The sequence below is a fragment of the Carica papaya genome, chromosome 4, assembly GCF_054855325.1.
Source record: "Carica papaya isolate Zhongbai chromosome 4, ASM5485532v1, whole genome shotgun sequence".
In the NCBI taxonomy this organism is placed as follows: Eukaryota; Viridiplantae; Streptophyta; class Magnoliopsida; order Brassicales; family Caricaceae; genus Carica; species Carica papaya.
In genome coordinates this window covers 25,062,771-25,090,108 of record NC_142312.1, presented here as the reverse complement: position 1 = coordinate 25,090,108, position 27,338 = coordinate 25,062,771, and the positions used below count along the sequence as shown (strand labels likewise).

The 27,338-nt window shown below is 34.6% G+C and overlaps 3 protein-coding genes across 5 annotated transcripts; 2 read left to right on the top strand and 1 right to left on the bottom strand.

Annotated features, from left to right (window-relative positions):
- Positions 1 to 1,631: 1,631 nt before the first annotated feature.
- Positions 1,632 to 17,174, top strand: UBP25 (ubiquitin-specific protease 25). Of its 2 annotated transcripts, none has more exons than XM_022039275.2 (9): positions 1,632 to 2,163; positions 2,353 to 2,803; positions 2,891 to 2,966; positions 3,084 to 3,176; positions 7,274 to 7,360; positions 7,742 to 8,484; positions 9,113 to 9,241; positions 16,488 to 16,623; positions 16,722 to 17,174. In XM_022039275.2, exons 1-8 carry the CDS (start codon positions 1,983 to 1,985, stop codon positions 16,618 to 16,620), a joined length of 1,893 nt encoding a protein of 630 aa, XP_021894967.1. In that variant the 5' UTR covers positions 1,632 to 1,982; the 3' UTR covers positions 16,621 to 16,623; positions 16,722 to 17,174. The 2 variants fall into 2 exon arrangements, with proteins under 2 accessions (XP_021894967.1, XP_021894966.1); XM_022039274.2 differs by having other exon boundaries at positions 1,633 to 2,163; positions 2,338 to 2,803.
- A 696-nt stretch (positions 17,175 to 17,870) lies between these two features.
- LOC110812519 (putative glutathione S-transferase) lies at positions 17,871 to 19,181 on the top strand. The gene is made up of 2 exons (XM_022039311.2): positions 17,871 to 18,317; positions 18,535 to 19,181. Exons 1-2 carry the CDS (start codon positions 18,003 to 18,005, stop codon positions 18,868 to 18,870), a joined length of 651 nt encoding a protein of 216 aa, XP_021895003.1. The 5' UTR covers positions 17,871 to 18,002; the 3' UTR covers positions 18,871 to 19,181.
- A 145-nt stretch (positions 19,182 to 19,326) lies between these two features.
- On the bottom strand, positions 19,327 to 26,874 carry MSRB1 (methionine sulfoxide reductase B 1). Of its 2 annotated transcripts, none has more exons than XM_088218384.1 (5): positions 26,579 to 26,873; positions 25,206 to 25,317; positions 24,301 to 24,366; positions 23,998 to 24,195; positions 19,327 to 19,858 (listed from the first exon to the last, which is right to left on the bottom strand). In XM_088218384.1, exons 1-5 carry the CDS (start codon positions 26,769 to 26,771, stop codon positions 19,843 to 19,845), a joined length of 585 nt encoding a protein of 194 aa, XP_088074510.1. In that variant the 5' UTR covers positions 26,772 to 26,873; the 3' UTR covers positions 19,327 to 19,842. The 2 variants fall into 2 exon arrangements, with proteins under 2 accessions (XP_088074510.1, XP_021895085.1); XM_022039393.2 differs by lacking the exon at positions 19,327 to 19,858 and adding an exon at positions 23,640 to 23,917 and having other exon boundaries at positions 26,579 to 26,874.
- Positions 26,875 to 27,338: the final 464 nt, after the last annotated feature.

Below are 27,338 nucleotides of genomic sequence, written 5' to 3'. Positions count from 1 at the left end.
GTAGTTAAGAAACAAAAAATCCAATACCATTTGAGCCTGACTTATTTGGGTTTTTGAAGTTATATTTTAACCGAATTAGAGCTGACTTTTGATTGAATTGAATCCTAATAATGTTATGTGGGGCTTGGCACATTGTCACCCTTAGTCTTCAATCCTATACAAGTTAGTTAATTATAAAGAGAATAATGATACGAAATATGGTTGAATTAGCGAATTTGTTTTCGGTGTTTTGTAGAAAAGTATTGTAGTTATGTTTAGTATTATGCTAAGAATTAGAGGAGGATATGAGAGTTGTTGCCTGATAATAGGATTTAAACTAGTTGAATCGTATAAGTATATAATTAACGTTCATGACTCACTGATCTTTCAGCCGCTCAACTCCGGTATTAGGAATACTATGGCTATGTTTGGGCAAAATTTTAAATAAATAAAAAATCAATAGAGAAGGAAAGAAAAAGATGTATTTTGGGAAATATATATTTTTGTGAATAAAAAACATATTTTGAAAATAAAAACCAAGTAATATTTATGTAATAGATGGACTCGTAAACTTCTTAAAGCTTTTTTTTTTTTTTTTTTTATAAATTTTATAATATGGAAAGTTAAAAACAAATATTAGATTGGGATGCTTATTTTTGTGTGGCTTACTTCCTTTGATGCCAACATTGTAAGAGAGGAGTTTAGTTATAGAAACACTCCTTATTTTCCCTTATATATATATATTTTTTTTGGGGTAGATTAAACCCTTTTGTAAAGAAATGAACAAACATTTTGCCATAAGATTAATATTTGAAATGCAATAGAATGTGCTTAAAGGGTCCCCTTATATATATTACTCATAAGATTAATATTCGAACCTGTTGAATTACGATACAAAGTATGAAAAATTGAAAATTAAAACAAAAGTAGCCTATTTTAAATTAAACAGGATTGCTCAATTTTATTTTTTTAAAAATAAAAACAGAGAAAATTAATAACAAGTTTAAGAGCTAGGATTTACCAAAAACTAATATATTAATAACATTGTGTTATGGTAGTCAATATCTTTATATTTTATGTGAAGATTATGAATTTAAATTTTATTAAAATTGTAAAATTTAATATTTAAGTTTTATATAAGTTTATTATATTTTTAAATAAAATAAACAATAAAGATGTAGGGTTCAATATTTAAGTTTCAGTGATATTTTGTAAAAATTAGTTTCTCATAACTATAAAGTATTAAAAAAATTTTATCTAATTTTTTGTTTTTTAATCTTAGAAAAAGTAATAATTAGAAAATGATGATGCAAATTTGAGGGTGACAAGTAAGAGTTATATAGATTGAGATAGTTGAATGAAAAAAGGTTATTGCAAAATGCTGAGATTGAATTAACCATCATGTTTGGTTTTGAGATGTTTGTGCTGTTCTTCTTAACTCTTTAATTAAGTTAGAAAAAAAATTAACTGTTAATTTAGCAAATTAATTGTTAAAATACTTACGTATTAGGTTTTTATATGATTAAAACCCAAATCGGATTTCATTTTATAAAACAAGAATGTCATAAACTCTCACTCTCTCTCTCTCTCTACACATATATATATAGACCGTGAATAATTAATTAAAAACAAAAATCAAAATTTCGTCCCAAAGAAAAGAGGAAAAAAAAAAAAAAAAAAAAGAAAAAAAAGAGGAAGGGATTTGGGGATTTGCTACTCTGGTGTGGGTCTGCTCCTGCAGTATCTTCCTGTTCCTCCCATTTCTTTCTTTCTTCTTTCGCCCCTTCGCTTCTCTCATAATTAAATCCCCACCCCAAAAACATTCATGCCAAAATGACTGTCCAATAATTCAATTTCAAGGATATACAAAGGAGAAGAACGAGCAGGCAACCACGGCGAAGCACAACAGCTATGCGATCCTCCTTGTCGAGGGCCTGTCGAACCCCAACGGCGCCGTTCTCGTCGTCGTTGCCGAGCAATGAATTATTGTCCATGCAGCTTTGATGGGACTGCAACTGCAGATGAGTTGGCAGCCGAGTTTACTCAGTCAGAAGCGGAAGAACGGTCCCCCTCTAGGGTTAAGAAACCTCGGCAACTCTTGCTACCTCAACAGCGTCCTTCAGTGCCTCACTTATACCCCTCCTCTCGCCAATTTCTGCCTCGCTAACCAGCACTCCTCTCTCTGTACGTTCTGCCTTTTCATCTCCTTCGCTTTGTTTCATTCGTTCTAATTTCTTTTTATCACAAATTCGTTGCTTCAAAGTTCAATGCTCGCCTTTCTTTTTTACTTTCTGATTTTTTCGCGTTTTGTTTCTTAATTTGTTTCTCGGTTTCCTTCTGGTTTAACGCATTTCGCAGGCGATTCCGCTGCAGATGCGGAGCGGAAACGTGACTGTCCTTTTTGCATACTGGAGAAACGGATAGCGCGGTCTCTAAGCGTTGATCTCGCTCTCGACTCCCCAGCCAAGATTGTCAATTGCCTCAGGATTTTTGCCGAACACTTGAAGTGTGGGCGTCAAGAGGACGCCCATGAGTTCCTGCGGTATGTAATCGATGCCTGCCACAACACATGCCTTCGCCTCAAGAAGTTGCGACGCAAAGGCACCGAGCCTTTCAACGGCAACAACACTGTCGTTAAGGAGATTTTTGGGGGTGCATTGCAGAGCCAGGTGGAGTGCTTGTCTTGCGGTGCCTTGTCCAATAAAGTTGATGATATTATGGATATCAGTCTAGAAATCATGCATAGTAGTTCCCTTCAGGAATCAATTCAAAAGTTTTTTCAGCCAGAGATTTTAGATGGAAACAACAAGTATAGATGTGATAAGTAAGTCTTTTCACTAATATTTTGGTTTCATTCTTTACCAACTGCCACTGAAATTCTGTGTTTTTTGTTAATCTTCTTCTTGTTTAGTTGCAAAAAGTTGGTGAAAGCAAGGAAGCAAATGTCTATACATCAAGCACCTAATATCCTTGTAATCCAACTGAAGGTGTGTTATCCATTTTCATTAATTTTAATTCTTAAGTTGTTATCAAGAGTTGTACTTGCTTTGAGTTGGTATTTGTTGATTTTGAGAAAATGAGTAATTGTTGGATTGTGTTGGCAGAGATTTGAAGGAATATTTGGCGGGAAGATCGATAAGGTTATTGCATTCGAAGAAGTTTTGGTTCTTTCAAATGTCATGTCCAAAGCAAGCCAGGTATGACAGTACAAATAAGATGAACTTAGTTATTTATTTTTTGTTTCTATTGAGTTTAATGCTAGATCGATCTCATAAATTGAAGTACCATGAGGAACTGCTAACGGCATAAAAGTTCCGTAGTATCAATAATGGGATTCTGGTGGGAATCACGGGTTAACCAATAACCTTTTGTCCCCTTGTCAGTTTTGTTTTTCCTTTTCAGAAATTCGTGTTTTTTTATTGAGCCTCATGCTTGATCAATCTCATAAATTGAAGTACCATGAGGAACTACTAACAACATAAAGTTCCGTAGTATCAATAATGGGATTCTGGTGGGAATCACGAGTTAACCAATGACCTTTTGTCCCCTTGTCAGTGTTGTTTTTCCTTTTCTGAAATTCGTGTTTTTTTATTGAGCCTCATGCTTATCAATCTCATAAATTGAAGTACCATGTGGAACTACTCGCAACATAAAAGTTCCATACTAATATTTTTTCTTTATTGAAAAGAAAAGGAACTATTGTGAAAGAACTTTGGCTGGAGAAGTTAACCCCTCATCTTTGTGTTGAATATATGATAGGTTCAATATTAATAGGCTTTATAGTTAGGAATCTTGATTGCTACAATCGATAACCTTACATTTTGTTTAGCTTTTATATGACGCTCATTATTATTATTATTTTTTATTGTCGATCATTTACTTTCCTTATTCATAGTCTGAAACTTTTGGACTTTACGTAATTCATAATCATTAAAAGAAAAATAACTCTTATAAGTCAACTATTATTTCTCAGAAGTAACTGCCATTAGGCGTGCCACGTCGACTGCTATTACGATTGTCCTTATCTTTTGCAGTAAATAGAACTATATGAAGTTCAGCATTTTTCTGCATATTTGTCATTCTTGTGGTAGCATCTTTCTCGTAGAAAATGGGAATCGAAATATTGGTGCTTCTTTAAGGATCCATGGAGAACCTCTAGAATTTTGTTATGGTAACACAATTTTGGAACCTGTACTGCACAAATGGATACTACCTGGCATTCTAGACCCTTTACTGATTCACCTGATTTGGATTAATATAGAGAATCAGAAAACCGTTTCTCCTTGGCATTCTTTATTTCGTCTTGCCTACTGTTCTTTGAGTTGAATCGCCTCATTTGGCATGATGTCTCATGTTTATGCTAGTGATATTGAAAGTTTGTAATCATGATTGCTTGCTTTAGTAACTCGCGAATTCCTTCAGAAATGTTTGTAACTGGCACGTTTTGTATCATATAAGATATAACATTTTCTCAACAAAAAAAAAATGCACACCTTAATATTTAGCGGAAGGTGAATGGATTGTATCTATTCTCTTTAAAGATCTCTCTCCTTTTCTTAAATCTCTCGCTTTCAGTTTTTGGTATTATTCTAGATCGTGGGTATGATATTTGTTTATTTATGTTCCGAATTTCATAAAGATTGCTCCTATTTGAGATTGCTGTTTCCGCAAGTATTTAATGATCGAGAAGCAACTACTTTGCCAAAGATAGTGCATGAATGTGGACAATTATAATGTGTCCTTCCTGTAATGATTTTGTGATCTGCAAAAGACAAAAGTATCCGTCGTCTACACGAACCTGTTATAACTACATGATATTTGTTTCATCTAATTTTGAATTTATTTGGATGATCCATAAAAGTCAAAAATCTTTTTTTTCTTTGAGCTCAAACTGAGGATTTTATTCCTTGCAGAATAGTAGTTCAAGTAAAAAGTCAATGACCCCCTGGAAAGCTTCATGCAAATAAACGAGTTTCTTTATGTTTTCATTGATTCCGTGTTTGATTGATTCTTTGTTTTGTTCTAGTCTTATTATTAGATTTTTTTTGAGATAAAAATAATGTGTATTATGTATAAGGCACCAATGGGGTGCCAACACAGTATTTGCAAACTCAGTTAGAACATCAATTACCTTCTCAAAATCATTCCACCCATAGAGATCATGCCTCGGCATTAGAGTCTCAAAAGTATGAATCCACCTATTTTTAATTCTAGACAAATCCACCACACACCTTTAAACACTTTGTTGTAGCTCTATTTCCATACCACCCATAAAATGGTTAAAGGTATAAGATTTACAATTTTTGACTTCTTACAAATTCCAACCCAAGTCCAAAGTTCATCCCTAACCTTTCCTTAATCACCTAGTTGATACACAGAAGTCCATAAACCATTGTCCAAATATTATAAGCCACTAGACACCAAAGAAGGATATGGTTACAAGATTCTGCCATTTTCATGCACATGTAGCAAACATTAACCATGATTTTACCCGTTCTCGTCAGCTTGTCGGTGGTTAGAATGCATTCCTGACTAGCTTCCCAAACAAAGAAAGCAATTCTTGGAGGTGCCTTAACTTTCCAAATCTGTTGGGCAGGAAATCTTACATCATCACCACCACACTTTCCAAGATGAAACTGAAGAACATCAAAGTTTCTTGTTCCCCTTATTAATAAGATGAAGCGGACCCTCTGGGCTTCACTACCTGTTCAGTGAGGATTGTACCAGTTCCATATGAACCCTTGAACCTGTATTCATCCTGCTGCTTTTTCTCTATCACTGCTAAGTCTTTCATCCTGTTGACTGTGGAAGCTCATTTGAGCTACTACATTTTCTTATATTTTTTAAGAAGTAGACTCTTTAATGTCTACATTCGAAATTCCAACAGGATCTGTTATTCTTCTCCCCTACAATCTTTTTCTTTTTGTCTCTTAGGTGATAATATTTTTGAATTCAAGCACAATTAAGACTATACTGAAGCTCTGCGTGTGCACTAACCCAAAAATATCAGTGTCTTGGCTAAACTGCCACCTATATCAAGGTGAATGTTTTTTTTTCAAAATAACAAGATTGAAAATATATTAATAAACAGCACCAAAAGGGGGTGCAACCCTTATACAAAAATATTTACATTTCTGTTGGGCTATCTATTATATACCCAAAATCCTCCTCTCTATGCAAATTCTGCCCAAGATAAATGGATCCAAAGAGATGAAACTATCTATATTTAATCTTTGCCCAGTCACTAACCACCCCATCAAATACCCTACTATTTCTTTTCTTCCAAATAACCCAAAAAACAGTCAAAGGGATCAATTTTATTAGTCTCTTTTTTTTTACAGAAACCTTCCCACACCCAAATGTCATTCCTAACCGAACCCGACATCACCCAACTAACACCCAAAAGGTTATAAATCATAGATCAGATTGCATAAGCCGCAGGGCACCATAATATCAAGGAGAATCTTGAACCATAATGATGGTAATGAAACGATAAATGCATATTGCTACTTACTGGATATCAGAACCCAGTGATCCGCCATCAGTTCTGTGGCATTCATATCACATTGATGACATTCTTTCTTTCAATACCTTGCTTGCCTTTTCGAAGTATTCTCATGTTTCCTTTTGAGTTTAATAATAACAGTGCCACATTAATTGTATTTTTTTCTCCTCAAGATGTTGGTTGTTCATTTAAAATATTCTCATTTTTCCTTAGTTTAGGACTTGGGGGTATGGTTGACTGTTGGATTTTCATTCCTTTCCATATTTACACGGAGCCCAGCAAACAATGTGAAGTTTCAGGTTCCAAGTCCTAGTACAATTCTATAAAAAAGAAAGCCTTGTTACAAATTCCCGTGCTTAATGAGGTTATGAGGATAGAGCCTTATTATGGGTCAGGCTTTTGTTTGAACATTGACCTGTCAAAAGTATTTTAGATAATTGCTACAGAAGATAAATGCTTTAGAATGGCAGATATTATTCAGTTTGCCACCCAACACTCACTGGATATTTAGAGAGTTGTTTGCTTTCCTTGGTGGTGTTGTTTCTGCTTTCTGTTGTTTAATGGCTAACATATTATTTCTTGTTTTATCTGTGAAAGTTGTTGATGGTGTTTTTTTTATTTGAATATGCCGAGAGTATGTTTTTGTTTTTCCTTTGTAGTTGTAGCAAGAATGAAAAATGTAATACTTTGTTCATGACTATAAATCTGTGGAGCAAAACTTTGTTTCAGAGCTGCTAACTGCATTCACTTATAACATCACTGCATTTGTCTTTCTTTGTGTTGGTGCAGGACCCACAACCAGTATATAACCTTTTTGGTACCATTGTCCACTCGGGATTCTCACCGGAATCTGGGCACTATTATGCTTATATAAAGGTTCTTCTTCAACTGTCCTTTTATTAATCTGTAGCACTAGTATTTTTCTGGAGCCATGTGCCAGTTGCAATTTACCTAAGAAGCCATGTGATCATCTGTGTGCCTAAATTTGCATGTATGTTGCTATTTGCATATTACTAACAATTTTCCATGTGTTTATATGTCAAGTTAATTTATGGAAGTTTGTTCTTAGGTTTCCAAAAGTATTCAGTTTTTACTAATAGAAATTACAGTATCAATAAATCATATTTATTATTATTATTCTATTATTTCGCATAAACCCATACATCTCATGGATATGCTAACAAGTTCTTTAATATAAGAGGTTGGCAAAGCTGCTATGCTAAATATATCCTGATATTTGATTCCTGATGGATACAGGATGCAATGGGACGATGGTATTGCTGTAATGATTCTTATGTATCTCTATCAACCCAGGAGGAGGTATTGTCAGAGAAGGTTTACATTCTATTCTTCTCTCGTGCCAACCAGCGGCCATTGTCTGCAGGTAGTGCACTGGCTTCCAATGGAGTTAAGCATTTTGATGGTGGAAGTGAGATACCAAAAGCACAGAAAGCTGGGCTGCGGTCAAAAGAAGTTAACACAAAAACAAATGATACATCAGGGGGTTCTAGGATAGAAAAAGTCCTTTCGAGCCAACGGACAAAATTTAATATTTCTCAAAATATTAATTTTAAAAGAGTTCCTGCTGCTGTTAATGGAAAACTTGGCGCTCATAAGGGTCAAAACTTACTCATGAATGGGAATATTAAAGACTCACACCATATAAAGAGAAGTGAGAAAGATGTATCTTTGACAATAAACAAGAATGGCTCCAACAGAAATAGAAAAGATGAGGTCAGCATTGGCAACAGTTCATCATTTGGATTAGTTAATGAAAATGGCAGTATACAAACTAAATATTCAGCAAAAACAAATCACCATGAAGGTAATGGTACAAGCAGCAGTGTGACAATAGGCAGTGGATTTTGTTACAAAGAAGTGGAGAATGGTAATTCCCAATCTGATCTCTCGGGTTCCAGGAGAAAATCAGAATTGGGATCTTGCTCTTTGCTCGGACAGGATGCTCAATCTCAGGAGAAACGGAAAGTACTGAAAGAGATGTATGTTACATTCAACTCAGTTGCTATTGAAATATGTGCTGATATGTCTAACATTGAAGAACTGACCTCTGTTGACCTGAACTAATCTCTGGAACTGATCTCTTGTACATCCTTATTCCCATGTGTTTTGGAAGGGAGCTAGCCAGAGTTTGTCACTGATAATCAAATAAAACTTTTGATGTTGTCAGAGTAACTAAGGCCTTGAATAACTGTTCCCTCATGTTATATTCCTTCCTGATTATGATGGCCTGATTTAGATAATAAGATGATCTTCAGGATATTATGTGGATGTCATTATAGAATATGCACAATCAATATCCAAGCTAAAAAAATTAGAAGAAAAATGAAGGAAAAGAGAATAAGAAAAGCAGTCAGTTCTGATGGAACAGTGGAACATGTGCATCTGATGCTTCTCCTGCTTTTGAATTTTGGGACGTGAACTGAATACCTGCATAAGATTTTTTCTTGTTGATATATGTTTTTTTATTTAGTGAAAGCTATCCATTTTCTTGAGTTAATATCGCTTGGATTATTGGCCACGTCATTTTTCCATTATTATATTCCAATCAGTTGAAACTTTTCATTGATTTGTTCGTTTTTCCCATTCTGCCTTTCCCATAAATAACAGCCTCCAGAAAGAAGCATATTTGGTTTTGCAATCATGTGGCTGGTCTGAAGAAGTTCACAATTTCATGCGCACAAGAAAGAAACTGTGTACACAAGAAGGGGGAAACTCGCTAACGGATAGCGACTTAAAGTAAGTTTCTTGGTCTTTATATGAGACACATGCATATGATCTGTGATGGCTGCCACCGACTATTGATGTCCAATATATTTGAGTTATTTATTTTTAGAGGACGTGTTTACCTCATGCATGCAAATGAATATAGTGCATATTTGAATCTTATGTTGTCATTTATAGTTTTTCTTGTTATTTGAACCATTCCCATAAAATTATAGTCTTCTTTAATAGGAAAAATATAGGGTGTATATAAATGGGTGGCACCAGGGGGGTGCAACCCAAATATGAAAGAAGAATTTAGGAACTGTTCAGATTATCAATGAGTTCCCTAAGTCTTCTGCCTTATTAACCAGATTGCCCTTAAAAAATAACCAAAAAGAAAAAAAAAGTTCGGGAACCAAATGTCTCTAACTTTGTCAACAAATTTAAGAACTTCCCCCAATGCCCTCTTGTTGGTCTACTTCCAAATGAGTGTAAATGGTTGCCAAGGGGATGAGAGAGATTAGCTTTCCCTGCTCTTATCCCCCCAGGTGCCATGTCAAGCCCATATCTCATCCTTCAAAGAATCTGCCATCACATATTGCACTTTGGAGAAGTCAAAAACCATACACCATAACCTTGGGTGAAATAACTCCTCAACACAGTAGGGCATCTGGTTTCAGCTGCTTTACACCAAAAGAGTGTATCTGCAAGAATTTTACCTTTATTAACGAGGTTATCTTCACTGCTCCTCCCACATGAAAAAAACCACATGGGGGAAGAAATTCTTCGTCCATATTTGCTTATATAGAAGGACAGGAGGAGCTTGTATGGTAATAAAGGCTTTGCTGAGAAGAAGCTTTCAAGTTAAGGTTTTAAATGGGACCATCTTCTTGAAGAGGATGAATTTGGTGGAAGCAAGTTAGCCAAGTAGCCTGATATATTCATCTTCCCAATCATTCAAGTTCCTCAACAGGATCCACTTTCTAGACCACTTACCTTGCAGTGATTGGATAACATTTAGGCACAAAGGCTCCTTTTCTTCTAACCAAGCAGGAAGTACTTTGAAATTTGTCCTCAAGAGAAGTATTTCCATACTAGACATAACTCAGAAATCCTAGCTCTCGATCTGGATTACACCTTGATACTAGTGTTGTCAACAATAACCTCCTAAGTACTACCAATCCTCCTTCAAACACTGGCCTCTAGGGTGATTTCACCTCCACCCACAATTATTCAGCCAAACTTTGACCTAATCATCTTACCACGACTTCATGAAGCCATGAAATTCCACAAAGCACTTGTTCAATCATGCAAGGACTTGATGCCAAGGCCAACTTATGCTGGATTGTTTAACCACATTCCAAGCCGCCAACTAGAGGCAAACCGGGAAGAATAATCTTAACAAAAGTAAGTCTGCTGGCCTTGGACAAGAAGCCCCACTTCAAACTCATAAGTCTTCTCTTAAATTGAGCTACATCCCAAACAAATTTCTCTTTAAACTTTGCACCCAGCATGAAGCCCAGTTATTTCATAGGTAAAGATGGGACCTTACTCTCATTATGCTTGGTGCATCCACACCACCCCAGAGAGAAACAAGCTCGCATTTCCCCGTATTAATCTTCCATATGTTAGGCATCAGTCTTAATCTGGTAGATTTACCTTTGATTTTGGGGGGGGCAGTGGACATGGACTAATATGTGATGCAATCCATCATGTTGAAGAATTGACAGGTTTTTCATTTCAGACAATTTTTTTTTTGTTGAAGATTGCTGGGGCAAAACAGTCAGTGCTGGAAAGACCAATCTCATATCATTTTCCAACCTGTCTTTCCTCAGATGGAATTAAATGGGGCCCCGTACCATTTAGATTTGACAAGTGGTAAAAGTTGAGACATGCAGGAAATTGATAAAAGAAGTATGGGAGAAGAATGGGGTGCAGGGAAAGGCTAGCTTTGTATTTTCGGAAAAATTGAAGGCTGTTAAAAGTGAAATAAAAATATGGGCCAGAGATGAGGATATGAGATTGGATATGGAGTTCAAAAAGTGGTTAATGGGCATTTCTGAAATTGATAAACTTGAGGAGTGCGGTACTGTTGGGGAGGAGGACAGAATTGAAAGAGAGGAATTGAGGAGGAACGTTGCTTACAAACTGAATCTTGAGGCAATTTCATGGCGTTAAAAGTCTAGAGAAAAGTGGTTAAAAGAGGGAGACCGGAATACAAGATATTTCCGTGGGTTAGCAAATTACAGAAGAAGAAATTATATTGCAAAATTCGTATGCAATGAGAGAATTATAATAGGAAATTGGGAGATGAGAGAGCATGCAAAAGACCAGTTTGAACAACTGTATAAGGAAGATGTTAGATGGAGACCAGGGTTGAATAACCTTCAATTCAGTACTCTGGATGAGGAAAATAGAAGGTATGTTGAACAAAGGTTTACAGTGGAGGAAATCCATGAGGCACTTTGTTTGTGTAATGGAGATAAGGCTCCAGGACCGGATGGATTTAACATGAGGTTTCTTCAGGAATTTTGGGACGTACTTATGATTCAGGGTCCTTTGTCAAAGTGTTAAACTCTACATTTATTTCCTTGATTGCAAAAGTTGATGGGGCAAAAAGTATAAATGACTATAGGCCTTTTAGTCTTGTGATATAAACTATTGGCAAAGGTGCTTGGGAAAGTGATTGGAGAGAGTTAAAATGCTTTTGTTGAAGGTAGGCAGATTCTTGATGCTGTTTTGGTGGCAAATGAAGTGGTTGATGAATTGGTAAGTAACAAAAGGGAAGGTATATTGTGCAAACTTGATATGGAAAAAGCTTATGATCATGTAAATTGGAATTTTGTGGACTATATGTTGGGCAGATTGGGTTTTGGAGATCGGTGGAGGAAATTGGACAAAACAGTGCATTTCCACCACTTTGTTTGCTGTGATGGTTAATGGGGGAGCTTCTTCCTTTTTTAAGGCTTCCCGTGGAATAAGACAGGGTAATCCACTGTCTCCGTTGTTGTTTATTATCGTCATGGAAGCTTTTAGTAGATTGTTGGAAAGGGCTAAGGAACTTAATATGGTAAAAAGGGTATTGGTTGGCAAAAAGAATGCCAAAATTGAGGTATCGCATTTGTTTTTTCCGGATGATGCTATCATTTTTTGTCAATCAAGTATTGAGACCATGCTTCATCTTCGATGTATACTTCTGTGCTTTCAAATGGTTTCAGGATTAAAAATTAATATGGCAAAGTCGGAATTGGTAAAAATTGGGGATAGGAGAGAGGAGAGACAGTTGGCAGATGTGCTGGGTTGTAGAGTGGGTGATTTGCCTTTGAAATACCTTGGTCTTCCTTTTGGGGGCAAAATATAAAGACCCTAGAACTTGGGATACAGTCGTGGAGATTTTTGAGAGGAGACTGGCGGGCTGGAAGAGGAATTTTCTGTCAAATGGTGGAAGATTGACGCTAATTAAAGGTACTTCAGCTAATTTACCGATTTATTATCTTTCGGTGTTAGCTATTCCATCCAAGGTTGTAAAAAAGGTGGAAACAATACAATGCGGATTTTTATGGGGTGATGAGATGGGTAAAAGGAAATATCATTTAGTAAGATGGGAGATGGTAAAAACCCCTATGGAATGTGGAGGATTGGGGTTGAGATCTATTGTTCAAATGAATAATGCTTTGTTAGGAAAATGGGTATGGAGAAATTGTAGGGAAGGTGACAGATTATGGTGTAAAGTGGTGGGGGCTAGGTGGGGCGCAAAGGGTGGGAGAGATGAGTGGAGTTTGGTTGGGAGAGCCCATGGCTGTAGTTTATGGAAGAATATATTAGGGTAGGAAAGCATTTGAGGAACGTACTAGATGGTGTGTTGGAAATGGTTTAAAGATAAGGTTTTGGGATGATATTTGGGTTGGAAATGTTAGACTTAAAGACAGATTTTCAAGCATTTTCGAGATTGCACAGAACAGAAATATGACGGTAAGGGAGGCGTATGTGGAAAATGGAGACCATAGCTGGTGGGATGTGTAGGTGAAGAGAAATTTGAATGATTGGGAGATTGATGATGTTCAGCAACTATATCTTTTATTATCTGAATAAAAAGTGGGTGGCCAGGATGATTATAAACAGTGGACGATGGAGAAATGTGGGATTTTTTCTGTGAAATCCTTATATTGTCACCTTTGGGGGTGGAAAGATGAAAGCTGAATCTGTTTTTCCGTTTAAGCAAGTATGGAAGACTAAAGCACCTCCAAGATTGACTTTTTTTGTATGGGAAGCATGCAGAGGAAGTGTTTTAACTACAGATATGCTCTTGAGGAGGGGGAGATGCATGATTAATAGATGTTATATGTGCAAATGTTATGCTGAATCTTGTAACCATCTATTATTGTGGTGTCCGCCGGTTTATGATCTATGGACTTCTATTTATGGAATGTTGGGAATCAAATGGGTTATAGCAGGGTTGGTTAAGGATGAATTGTGGGCATGGGCTAGATTGTGTGAGAAAAAAAATATTTAATGCTGATTCCATTCTCTCTAATGTGGGTTGTGTGGAAAGATAGAAATTCAAGAGCCTTGGAGGGGATAGAAAATGATTTTAACAGCATCAAGGATAGATGGTTTCATCTTTTTGGTTCTTTATTCTTGGGACATGATATTCAGGATTTTGAGGATTTGTGGTTGGTTCTGGATCATTTGATTGAGCTGTAATTGTTGTATATTGGGCGGTATCCCCTTGGTATCTTTGGAATGATATCTCTTTTTATTCTAAAAAAAAGTTTTCTTAATTGGTGTAATTCTCATGCTTGAACTGGTTCCATATTAAGATATTGATATAAGCTCTGAAAATTCTGCACTGTGTTATAACCACCATGCTTTTCTTAGTTGGTGTCAATCTCATGCTTGAACTGGTTCCATACTAATATATTGAGATAAGCTCTTAAAAATTCTGCCCTGTGTTATTACTTTCTTTTTCTAATCGAAGCAACTTTAGGATGTGAAATATAATCTTTTCTCCAAAAGAAGAGAGGATAATTTCAAGTGGTTTGCCAAAATAATAGGTAGTTGGTGAATTGATATTTGAGAGGTACTTTGGTTAAAGGTGGAAACTGACTATATGAGGGTTTTGTTAGATGTACATGTGCAAATAAACTGTATTCAGGAAAATCAAAGATGAAGTTTCTGTTTTGTCCGTCAATATCACTTGTTTGATGTGAATCTTAATAGAAGAGAGTGAATTTAAGCCTAAAATATAGTGATTAGATCCTAGGATTTTAGAAAGTCAGTTGACTCTTTGCTATTTGGACCCAGTACTCAGCAATAAAATCACTAGAGAATAATTATAGAGAAAAAAATATGGAGTACTTAAATCTAGAGACAGAAGGTTATTCTCTAATGAGCCTTGAATCCTAATTCTACTTATTTCAAACTAAATGAGTTGATCTTGATCTTGGAACCACATCATAAAGGCCCTACAATTTAATGAGTAAGATTTAAGTGATGGTCTTGGAAAATAATGAAGGTAGGTGAGGGCACTGAGTCAGTAAAAGAGACTACGAAAGATGTTATGGTTTCTACTAATTGTAATGATTCACGTAATGATGGATCTTCTGATTTTGTAACAAACAATGACATTTTCCATGCTGAGGACTGGAATATTCTAGTTGATTTGGACTCCATAAAGAGGAAAGAGGCCCTACTTCAAGTGACCACCAAATTCTTTTTGGCCACTAATACTGATAATTCATAGTTTTGTTTTTGTTCCTTTTCTGGATGTTCCAGTCCTACCTAAGTTATATTTTACTATTAAGAAATACTAGAATTATAATCTTTACATAGTATTAAGTGTTGAGTAATGGCTCATATTCGGAAGATTTGCCATTCATAATTAGGTCCTGATAAAGAGATGGTTCAGTGCAGTTGATTGCGGGTTTGTTGATGATGCAAGGGGTGAAGTGGCCTACGGTCTAATATTTTTGGGCCTAGGGTGGGCATTCTTGTAAATCAGATTTTTTCCTTTTCTGAATATCGAAAGAATCCTATTTGTTAGAGGTGGTTCTTCATAGTGAAAAGTTTTGCTGGTAGCTTCATGGAGTTGGCACATTGATGAACCACCTTAAAATTCTCTGTTCTATTTTTCTCTCTTTTTTACTTTAATCTGTGTGCATTCAGTAGGTGATTTGACAATATTGAGTATGTAGCTTATTTAGGAACTATCAAAATATAGGTCTATTATTAGTGTAGGTTAATTATTTCTCATTTGGTAGGAGCTTATTTAGTTATTCTCTATCATAGGCTTGCTAGTTAGTTTATGTTATATTTACTAGATTCCTAGTTCTTGTTTTGATTATGTTTGGTGTGCACAGGTAATGTACCTACCTTAATTTTTAAGCAGAATTTTATGATTATTATAAAGATATTTTTGAGATCTAAGATCTCTGGTGTGGTTCTTTATTAATTTTTTCAAGTATTTTGTTCAAGCTCCCTATGGCCTATAGAACTTAGTTATGGTTGTAATAGAGGTCATGTGATATTGTATAGAGTATGAGTTGTATAAATCATAATAAGTTAGATTAATGTTAACTATTGTTTGAGTAGATTCTGGGATTTCTTTTGTAGAGTGAAAGGTGATATAGCACTAGGAATTTTAAAATTTGCCTAGCTTTTATAATCCATAGCATTCTCTCGAATCGGTTGTTGTCTCTTACATTATCTGCTACGTTGCTCATCGGGAAGAAAGACCTAAAACTTACAAATTCCTAGTCTCATTGGGAAGAATAATGTTTATATACCCCTAAATGGTAATTATGGAGCTTCCTGATTAATCCTATTTTCAAGTAAATATTATGACCAGTAGCCTGGAATGCAATCCAAATTTGCATGTGAGATCCAGATGCTTGTGCTTGTTTTCTGGTGAATTAGGATAATTATCCCTTGTACAACTACTGTAAATTATGTCTGAATGTTTCTGTATTATCCTTCTACAACTACTTTGTGAATTGTCAGAAAATGGCTGTTTCATTACTTTCATATGATTGGGATAATACTATCATGGGGGCTTCAAGTTAAGTGCATCTCCTTGAAGCTTAACGGAAAAAGCGCTGAAATCAAGTCACCTATGACTGATTTCCAACTATCACTGCTTTACAAAACAATGGTTACAAGTTAGTTGGAATATCTGGGACTAGAAGGTCCCCAATATTCTTCTCTAAAGAGAGGGATGACCCTTAAACAAGAACAAGGGTGTCGCAAATTATTGATTTCTTTTTCTGCCACTGCAATGCAGGAAAAAGTTGATAGCAGATGCAAAATCGACTTTCACTTCACAGATACCAGAATCACTGAAAGCAAACCTTATAAAACAGCTACGGTCATTTAGCCAGGAGAAACAAGACTTTCTGCATTCTGGATCGACTTAAATGGTATGTATGGAAGCAATATTTATGAATGCACTATTCTAATACTGATATCATGTGGCTAGGCACATAAAGATTGCCGTTACTGTCTATATTTTCTACAGTCTCCTGACAAATGTTGCTGGTGCGCCATGGTGTATAATCTGTATCATTAATTGATGTTGTATCAAGGAGGTTACATTTCTTGAGAGAGAACATGGGAATCTCATCCCAAGTTTTAAGCAACTGCTGGCAAGGACATGATACTTTGTCGGTTTGATCTTCTTGGCAACTGTTATACTCATAGGTGCTGGATTGTTGGTCCTGAGATGAGCATTTTCAAGATTCAAGCATTGCTGAAAATTGCATCCCTCAAGGCTTAGGGTTTTGGCAGAGAGAGAGTCTGGAATCTTATTCATTTTGTAACATATCTCTTTTTGCAGTATTGGTAGTATACAAATTCCCTCATTTTATGGATGCATTACAATTTTTCCATCAAAATGTGGTCGGATAGTACCTTGTGGATATATGATGTAATTGAGTTTATCCATCTGAAAAATTGACATGGTTGTACCCTTCTTGCCTTCTTATTATTCTCTAGTTCCATATATACTTGCCTTTTGATTTCCATCAAACTATATACCTTGGCACAAATTCCTTCATTTTATGGCACGCCTGCATGCTTACCCTTTTAGCCCTTTGATGTAAATCGACACTTACCTTTATGGTATTTTTTTTACAAGGAGAGGAGAGGTGTTGTGGTGGTTTGGACTTGCCCAAATTTGCCTGAATGTTTTGTATTTGTGAATGATCAGTCACCAGTCAAATTATCAAAATGGAAATGGGTTAGCTTGCAGGAGAATTTAGAAGCTGTCCAAATGGCAGAATCAAGTGTAGACAAATTAAGAAGTTAAAAAAATATGGACGCCGAAATGCTTGGATTTTATATCAGTACTATTAGGAATTCATTTGATTAAAGCCTTTGCTCTTAATAACTTAAATTCAAACCCAAATCTTTTCAATAATTAGTTATTTAGTGTAAATCAATGATACCAAACGGTCAAAAGTTGTGAAGAAACATATCCTTAAAGATCGCGTGAAGAAACATATCCTTGTTCAAAATCCAACTTCTGACGCAAGCACTGACATCCCAAGGTTCAGACACTACCAAAAGACACCGCTTCTAAACCTAAAGACAACATCGGAGAAAAATGTGTTTTACGTGCGTAAGCACTTACAACAAGCATCTGAAAATGCTCCAAGAAAATTGCACTAACGTATATGGTTTCCACAACTCTAATCATATCTCTGCTCTATATATATACACACAACGTGTAAGCTGCTATTCACAAATCAAACCGAGAAACTAGTCCAAATTAAGAGTCGTACAAAAAAGGGTATTAACAATGGGGGAAGACGTTGTGGTATTGGACTTGGGGTTGAGTCCATTTGGGGTGAGGGTGAGGATAGCCCTGGCAGAGAAGGGAGTGGAATTCGATTGGAGAGAAGAGGATTTGAGAAACAAGAGTGATTTGCTTCTAAAGATGAACCCTGTCCATAAGAAGATTCCTGTTTTGATCCACAAGGGGAAGGCTGTGTGTGAATCACTCAACATAATACAGTATATTGATGAGGTCTGGAATCATAAATCTCGTCTGTTACCTGATGATCCTTTTGAGAGGGCTAATGCAAGGTTCTGGGCTGACTATATTGACAAAAAGGTGATTGCTTTACTCAACCCTTTCTTCTATTTTTCTACCCACCATTTCCTTATTGTCTGATTGCCAAGAAAAAGAAAATCTTGGGGAAACTGAACCAAAAAGTAGTTTTCAAGTTCAGTGACTTCAAATTATAACATTTCTGAAACAAGGCATGTAAAGGAGTTGTCTTTTAAAGTACCCATATATAAAAATTAATTCTTTGATGATATATATTCAGATCTACTCGACTGGGCGGCCGGTGTGCGAAGCTACTGGGGATGTTCAAGAAACTGCAAAGAAAGAGCTGATGGAATCGTTCATGGTGCTGGAAAGAGAATTGGGAGAGAAGACATATTTTGGAGGAGAGAGTTTTGGGATTGTGGATATAGCACTCATCCCCTACTATAGCTGGTTTTATGCATGGGAGACCTTTGGGAATCTTAGGTTTGTAGAAGAGTGCCCTAAGCTTGTGGCATGGGCTGAGAGATGCATGAAGCGGGAGACCGTGGCCAAGTACCTGCCTGATCAGCATAAGGTTCATAACTTTTTTCTGGAGCTTAAGAAGCAAGTTTGAATAACAGTAAATTAAGGGGCTTTTTTAGGTGTATAAACTGTGGGAGATGACTACTAGTCATTCTGGTTTCTGGGTATGCTCTGTTTTTTCTAGGTCCTTTAAGCATGGTGGAAAACTTCTCTGTAAACTTGACGTTATTCCCTAAACAGTCTACCATAATAAAAAGGAGTATCTTATATATAATTACTCCAAGATTTGTACTTGTGTGAAATTCACCTTAACAAAAAATATTACATTATGGACAAGTCATTGAATGGATGGATGATATGTCCCTCAATCAATAAAAAGTTAAGGGTTAGAGTTGAACTGTATACTCCTGTTTATCCTCATGGTGCGTACATATCATCTATTTATGAGATGTATATATTTTTACTTTAAAAGAAACATTGGGTTGTTAAGAGTATTAACCTGCATCTGGTTAGATAGAAGAAGAAGATAAAGATGTATACAAGAAGCTAAAAGGAGAAGAGAAATAATTAATCATAATGCCAATGCTGGCTAAAAAAGGAATTCAACTGCCGATTCTACACTCTGAAGAGGTCAAAAATTTTACAAACCCAAACAAAAAGAAAGAAGTAATAAATGTAAACAAACATGAAGCAAGGCAAAAACAACATATATAATCACTTTGCTGTTTCTCCCTATACTATTTATTTAATCTTCATAATCTGCTCAACTACTGAAACCATGATCAGCATATAAATCTCATCATTGGTTCTTTTATTCATGCAGACAAAAGAAATGCTGAGGTGGGATTTTGATTAATATTATTATCCTACTATTTGTTCAGGAGGAATGATCTCTCTATCTTTCTGGTAAGCTGCAGCGTGGATGCAGCGGACGAGCCAGAAAATGAAGAAGATAAAGATGATAAGCTGTCAGTATAATCCTTTTCTTCCTCCATAATGGTAGTCAACATTTTCCTCAGCGGCCGCCTGGCCACCGGGATAAACTTTGGTGGAGCAACTTCTGTTATGATCCTTGCAGCCTGCACCTTGGCCATTTTGTTTATTATTGCGAAGTTTCAGAAGAAATTAGAGCAATGATAACAGAAGGTTGACATGAAAAATGAGAATTAATATATATATATATATGTGTATGTGTACATACAGATATATATATGTAGAAAATAAGGATAAGCAAGCTGTGGACGATTAGGAGAGTGAAAGATGGGTTACTAAAACGAGGAGTAGTGGGATGAATTTATACAAGTTTGAAGATGAAGTGACTAGATACATATATATATGTATGTATACATGAAAGAGTACATATATATTATTATTATTATTACATATGAATGGATTGGGTTGTAGCTTTCATTTGGTCGGTTACCATGTGGGCTCACAAAGTTGAGCAACAATCAATGCCTTTAAGCATATGCCTTTCATGAAATCTTTATGCCTGTCCTTTGAAATTGATTTCTCTTTTTGAGGCAAGGATATGACAAAAAGCACCACATACTTTGAGGCAAGGATATGACAAAAAGCACCACATACTTTTTTATATTAGGCTGATTAATCAGTCGCTCTAATGGTTTTTCTTTTTTCTTTTTTGAAAAGACAGGGTAAGTATATTTTCAGAAGTATTAACTGAATCTAATAATTCTAGCATGAACCCATTTAACTTTATCAGAGATATATATATATAGTTGCTGCTTGCAGATACCATGAATTTAAGGCATATTAATTAACCAAATCTTTTTTCTATTTTAAATAAATTACACACACACACTCATATATATATATATACATGCATATACTGTAACACAGCTCACATATGTAAGATCTTCAGAAAAGAACAGAAGATTACTTTGGTTTTAACTAATTTGGGCTTAAATGTTCAGAAAGAATTTGTCTTGTCTTGACCGTACAAATTCAAAAAGGTGAAATGTGGAGAAAAGCCAACGTTCTGTGGCTGCACAAGTCTTTCTGAAGGGACCAAAAATTTTATCCCAAGAAGAAAAAAAGACAGGTTTCAGAACATACTGAGTTTCGGCCACACAAACCCTTGATGTCTCAGGCCAAAAACTTGGCCTCATTGATCACCACACCTGGTCTTACATCTCATTGAGCCATGGTGCATAAATTTTATCTAATAATCATCACGTTTTACATCTCATCAAGAGTTATCTATAATTCTCAATTAGATTAGAGATCTCAGTTTTAAACACTTAAATGCAAGAACTATATGTATCACGTTATTCTAAAACAATAATATAGTGCTTAATAAATCAGATTATCTAAAGTATCCTTTAATATATCTAACACAATAAATATAAATATAATATAATATAATATATGAGAAGATATAATATAGATGACATCAAGATGACATATAATAACTAAGTAAAGAAAATTTTCTATTATCAAGTCACTATAAAATTCGATATTAACAATTAATATCAAGAATATATTTTATGATTATTTATTAAATTATCTGGTTAATTGAATTATAATTAACCTGTGAAGAATGTGACCACTAAAGAAGTTGTAATTTTCATTCAATATTACTATTAATCACTAATTTTACTTTTAAAACTATTGTAGTTTACTAATTATCTTTGTGGGTATCTAAATTTTTACAATTTTAAATTTAAGTATATGAAAAATGAAATTTAAGGTCTGCTATAGTTTGGGATTGAAGAAATTTGATTAATATAAGATTTTTTTTAAAAAAATTAAGCTTAAAGATAAAATAATAAATAATTTTAATAATTTAAAATAATTTTAAGATCTTTCTTTTTTAAAATTTTATACACATAATATCCGATGTACATATATATATACATATATAATTATTAAGATAAAATTCATTACTATTTAGATATCGAAATACTACTGATAAATTAAATTTAAATTTTATTTTATAAAAAAATAATAAGTTCATATCAACAAGTTCGTAAGCTCATAAAAATAGTTTAATTTTATAATATTTAAATAAAATTTAAGAATTTTTAATAATTAAATTATGGTGTTAATAATAAAGACCAGAGTGTGTAACCAAGTCCCTTGGTCAAAGTCAGCGGTCATGAGTGGAAGGGAGAGGCATGTTGGAAAATTGAAGAGCAAGTTTGAGCCGCAATATTCATTCCACTCTCCTCTCCCTGTCTCCTCCTGGAATTTACTATCCATATCTTTCTTTTTTTTTTCTTTTTTGTGTCTCAAGATATATATATATATATACACACATATATGTATATGTATATGTATATGTATGCAAAGTAAAGCCATTTGCTTCATGCACGATAGATGTCAGCAGAGAGGAAACGTAAATTTATCGACAGATATCGGAGAGGCAAAACTGTAAATATATTTTTTAATTTTGGGAGGTCTCCATTTATAACATGCATGGATATATAGTTCTCTCTCTCTCTCTCTGAATATATGAGAACACATAACATATGGAAGTTATCTAATTCCATAATCGAGAGGCTAACATATATATAAAATGAATATTTTTCTCTCTTTCTACACACACACACATATATATATATATGTGTATATAGATGCACATACGGATAAATGCATCACATGCACATAATGTAAACTGTAGTACGAAGGAAACTGTTGTCAGTGTTGGCTTGTTATGATATTTAATATCTACATATATGTATGTATATGTATGTGTATATGTAAGTATATGCTGAGGTAGGGAACAAGTAATAATCAAAAGCACATGCATTGTTGATGGAGGGACCATGAGAGTGTGGTTGAAAGGCTTGACTGCATCAACACGTCGTCCAGGCTCAAGGCTTGACAGTTGAGGGACCATTTTCTTTCTTCTTATTATTATTATTATTATTATTATTATTTTCTGTAATTATCATCCCAAAAAAGTGTTTATTGTAAGTTTGTGAATTTTTATCTGTTAAGCTTTTTGATGAAAAACATATCTTATACTGTCAATTGTCTTCTTTTTTTTTTTTTTTTGAAAAAAAAAATAATACAATTAATTTTTTATTAAAAAATATTCTTACACTCAAACTCATAATTATATATATATATATATAAAGTTAAAATACCTTAATTTTTTGAAAATTTATTCAATATTTTTTATTGGACACTAATTAATTATTATATTATTTTTAAATATTCATATTAATCCTTCTGCCTTTTTTTTTTTTTTGAGTTTCCATGGAAGCTTGCAAATGACTGAGGGGAAGAGGGAAAGGAGACGTCGCCCAATTGGAGAAAAAAATTATTATTTATTATTTGATGTTGTTGATTTTTAAGTTGTTATTATCTCAAAAAAAATAAAATATTTTTTATAAATTATATTGTAATATAACATCTGACATAAAAATTTATTCAGTCAAAAATAGTCCAATTTGTTGCTACTTCGACACTTTCGCTAATTGTGCATTAGTAGTTACGAATAAAATTTTATTTATTTATTTATTTATTTTTTACCTTTCTTTTCTTGCTCCTTTTTTATGCCACCATATACCATATCCCTTTTTTTTTTTTTTTTTTTTGAAGTGTTGTTTTAAGTATAATTGGAGTATCCCAAAATATCCCTAGCCCTAATAACTCAACCAGGGATCTATACTCTTTTCTTACATATTTTTTAAACTAAATTCTAATTTATTATTTATCATTTAAGAAATAATCATACAAGTTTCCCTAAAAAATACAAGTTTTTTATACGTTACTTGAAAATAGGGTACACAATAAAATCAACTATTTTCTTCTCCTTTTTTCTCCCCGTTTTCTCATTTTTTTTCTTTTAAACTAAACATACGAACAAAACTATGAAAGAACCCATACGACTGGAGTGGGCTGTAACAACAATTTTTTTTTTTTTTTTTTTCACACATCACTAGCTACGCAAGTTCACTAAGAATAATCAGGAGGCACCATGTGAGAACCCACTCAGATACCCTAATGATTAAATGATAATCATGGTATTCTCAACAGTTATATATTACTTGAATTTACTACCCAAAGGTTGGACCAGTACAATGCTGCTAATCCAACATCAAAGGGTTCTCTCAAAGAACCTTGACAATCTTTGCTACTTTGATTTCGGTTTCAGTCTCAGGGCAGCACTAGTAATGAGAATTAAGTCAATATAAATTCAAGTAAACAGTTAAAAAATGAAGCCAGAAAATAGGGGAAAAACAATTACCTGTTGATGCAATATCGTTTCCCTGTCGGCGGTGGACCGTCATCAAATACATGGCCAAGATGAGCATCACAAACAGAACAAAGAACTTCCTGTCGCGGCATGAAAATTATTGAGAGATCCAGCTTAGACTTCACATTGTTGCCAACAGGTTCATAATAAGATGGCCAGCCAGTTCCACTGTCAAATTTGGTTGAGGATCTAGAGAACAGTTCAGAATTAATCAGATTACAGTAATGTTGTGCAGCAGGAGTTTCCTAGTTAACATAAACAAGAATAAGTAAACAGGAAGGAAATATGACTTACTCAAAAAGAGGAGTGTCACAGCATATGCAATGGTATGTTCCAGGGGTTTTGGTGTTCCAGTATTCCCTAGAGAAATAGTGGATGTTATAGCAGATCAAACAAATCATTGGTAGAGAAACTAAAAATTTTCTATCAGTGGTTACTCAGGTCGAATCATAGGTTAAAGAACAAATGCTTAAGAAAAATGATTCATAGCTGAATGATGAAGAAATAAATGTACGAGTGCATCCATCAGAAGAATCAGAAATTTATGGGGCTTTACCGGATGAGATCCATCCACATTCCATGCACATACCTCCATACCACACTAGCAGGTTTATGGTCATTGCAAGACAAACAATTGCCACATAAATCACCATCTGCCTGATCCTGAACATAACCCCATAAACAATCCCGACAAGATTTTTCGATAACCATGGGTTCAATACTCCAGTCATAGAGTTTTAATGTCCTTACAAATGCTTGCTAATCTGGGACTAAAGGAAAGTGTACTGCTTTTTTGCACTTCCTCAAACTTATAGTTTAGAGCCACAGTGATGAAAAATTTGTTGCCATAAACTAATCCCATGCACCAAATATCCCAGATATATATGATGCAAAAGCTACCACAAAATTCTCGCATGCCATTTTGCCATTACATATCAATAGAGAAAGCAACTCAGTTATCCCTAGGTAAACAGAAGGATACAATTTCAATTCAGTTAAGTGTGCTTTTGGTAACCTGAAACAAGATCCTGCAACCCCTGCAGTTTTGAGCTACAGAATTTTTCGTTTTCAATACACTTATACATATGAATGAAGTGAGCTGTTTGGGGTGCAATCCTCTAGTTCAGTTTTACGTACAAAAAAAATCTTTAACAAGCTACACCTATAATTGGCCCATAAATATGACTTGGGAATCATACCCAGTGAAAGCCCTCTCCGTCCCCTTCTGTCGGGTGATATAGAACTGTTCCCCTGTAAGCCGCTTCTTCCATTCATCATCAGTCCAAGAAGCATAGTCAATCTTGCCAGCATCTGTACAAGGAAACTAAATCCTTAATAGCTCAATACCAGTTCAAATGTTGGACAACAATGAGTTCAGAGCCCAAAAAAAAAATCCCGACCGGGCAAGATGTAAGTTTGAAATTAAAATTACACGGAGAGTAAAGATATGTTCTCAGTTTATACAAATCATAAATTCAGTATAACTCACTAGATGTTTGATAGGACTCCATATAGGATTTAGCAATTTAGATTTTTGGTTAAGAATGGAAAATGACTATAATTGGGCAGAAAAGGATATTTCAACAGCCCTTGGGCATTATTTGAAGCAACAAAGGAGTGACACAAGGAGAAGCATTTCATTCATCCAACTCACTAAAATGATGCTTTTATTAACTAATAAACTACGAAATACTAATAGAGTTTGAAAGTAATATTCATAATACTTCCTAAATAATTCATATTACAAATGCTTAACAAATAAACTAAGAGATACTAATACTAATAAACTTTGAAAATAATATTACTAATACGAATAGAAAAGTAAATATGAATAACACCAAAATTCTAAAATTATTAAAAGTACAGTAGAATGTAATAGTAGTATTACATTTCAATAGTAGGCGACTTTGCATAAATATGAATCCACTTTGACCATGAACTTCTTTAATGCAGACAATTTGTTCTTTCTTCTGCATTACTTAGGTTGTGAACACCAGAAACCTTCTAGTATGAGGTAAAGAAATTTACCTAATAATCAAGAGTTGGTTGGAATCATGATTTTGTTTCAGATATAGTATATAACATCTTATGATAGGACTGCAAGTAAGGTTGTCAGAATTAGACATATGATTAGGAGCTACATATGGCCACACTATGTGGTAATTGATTGAACAATACAATTTACTGAATTCCCTCCTTCGGAATATTCGTCTCTGCTCTTTTCCTCCGCCTGCAATTTCTTCTCTCATTTTCACTCAGTTAGCTCTATTCTCTTCACTATCTTGTACTAGTTCCTTCTTCTCAGAACGATAAAATATCATCTTCCTGGAGCAACTCTTAATTGATTAATTCGTTGATTCTTCTAGTTAATTAAAATTCAATATTGTTCCTAACTTCTACTAAATTAAATTGTTAACCTGCCTAGATTATTATACACAGCAAACACAGAAAACACCAACGAACATGTCGTAGAAGCAATTAGGGAGACAATTCGGCCAATCATCAAAAGTTGAAAGGTAGTCTATCACGTATATGTATGTGTGTAGAGAAAAAGAAAAAGAGAGAAAGAGACCTTGGACGCTATCTGGTTTCTGAGAAGAAGCAGAGGAGCCCATTGATCGAATACAGGAGAAGAGACTGGCGCGCTTCTGAAGAGGAGGAAATCTTGTTAGTACAAAGGAACTGGATTTGATTCCAGAGTCGATGCACGATGTCGAAGAAGAAATGAGTGTTGCTGTTGGTACGCTTAAATTACGAGAAGCCATGGCCGACTTGAATGAATATTTTCAAGCAGATAATTTAACAAGGTTTGAAAAAAAAAAAAAAAGGAAAAGATTCAAGTGATTTCTAAAATCAGAGCAGTTGATTTCATTGATGATCAACAGTGACGTTATCATGTGGGGATATGGACAGTGCACGGCGATCAGCCTCCAGTAAGTTGGATCCCATCAGAATATTTGGGGTTTACACGTGGCGTGAAGGGGGGCAGAGTAGATAGAATTGGTTTTTGTGTAGGCCACGCAGACAACATCGCCTCGATTAATGGATAATACCATTGTGTTTTATTTAAAAATCAGAAATTTAAATATTATTAAAATAATTATTTTATAAATATATCACGGGCACATAATTGTTAATTTAATTCAAGTCATTGTATTTTCTTATATCATTTTGGATTGGATTAGTTTTTTTTGTGTGTGTATTTTAATTCCCTTTTTATCTCTTAAATTCATTTATTTATTTTAATGCTCTTGCACATTACTCAATTCATACGTTTTTTTCATGAGATTCATAATTATTTTTTTAATAAAATTTTAGTTTTATCTTATTGT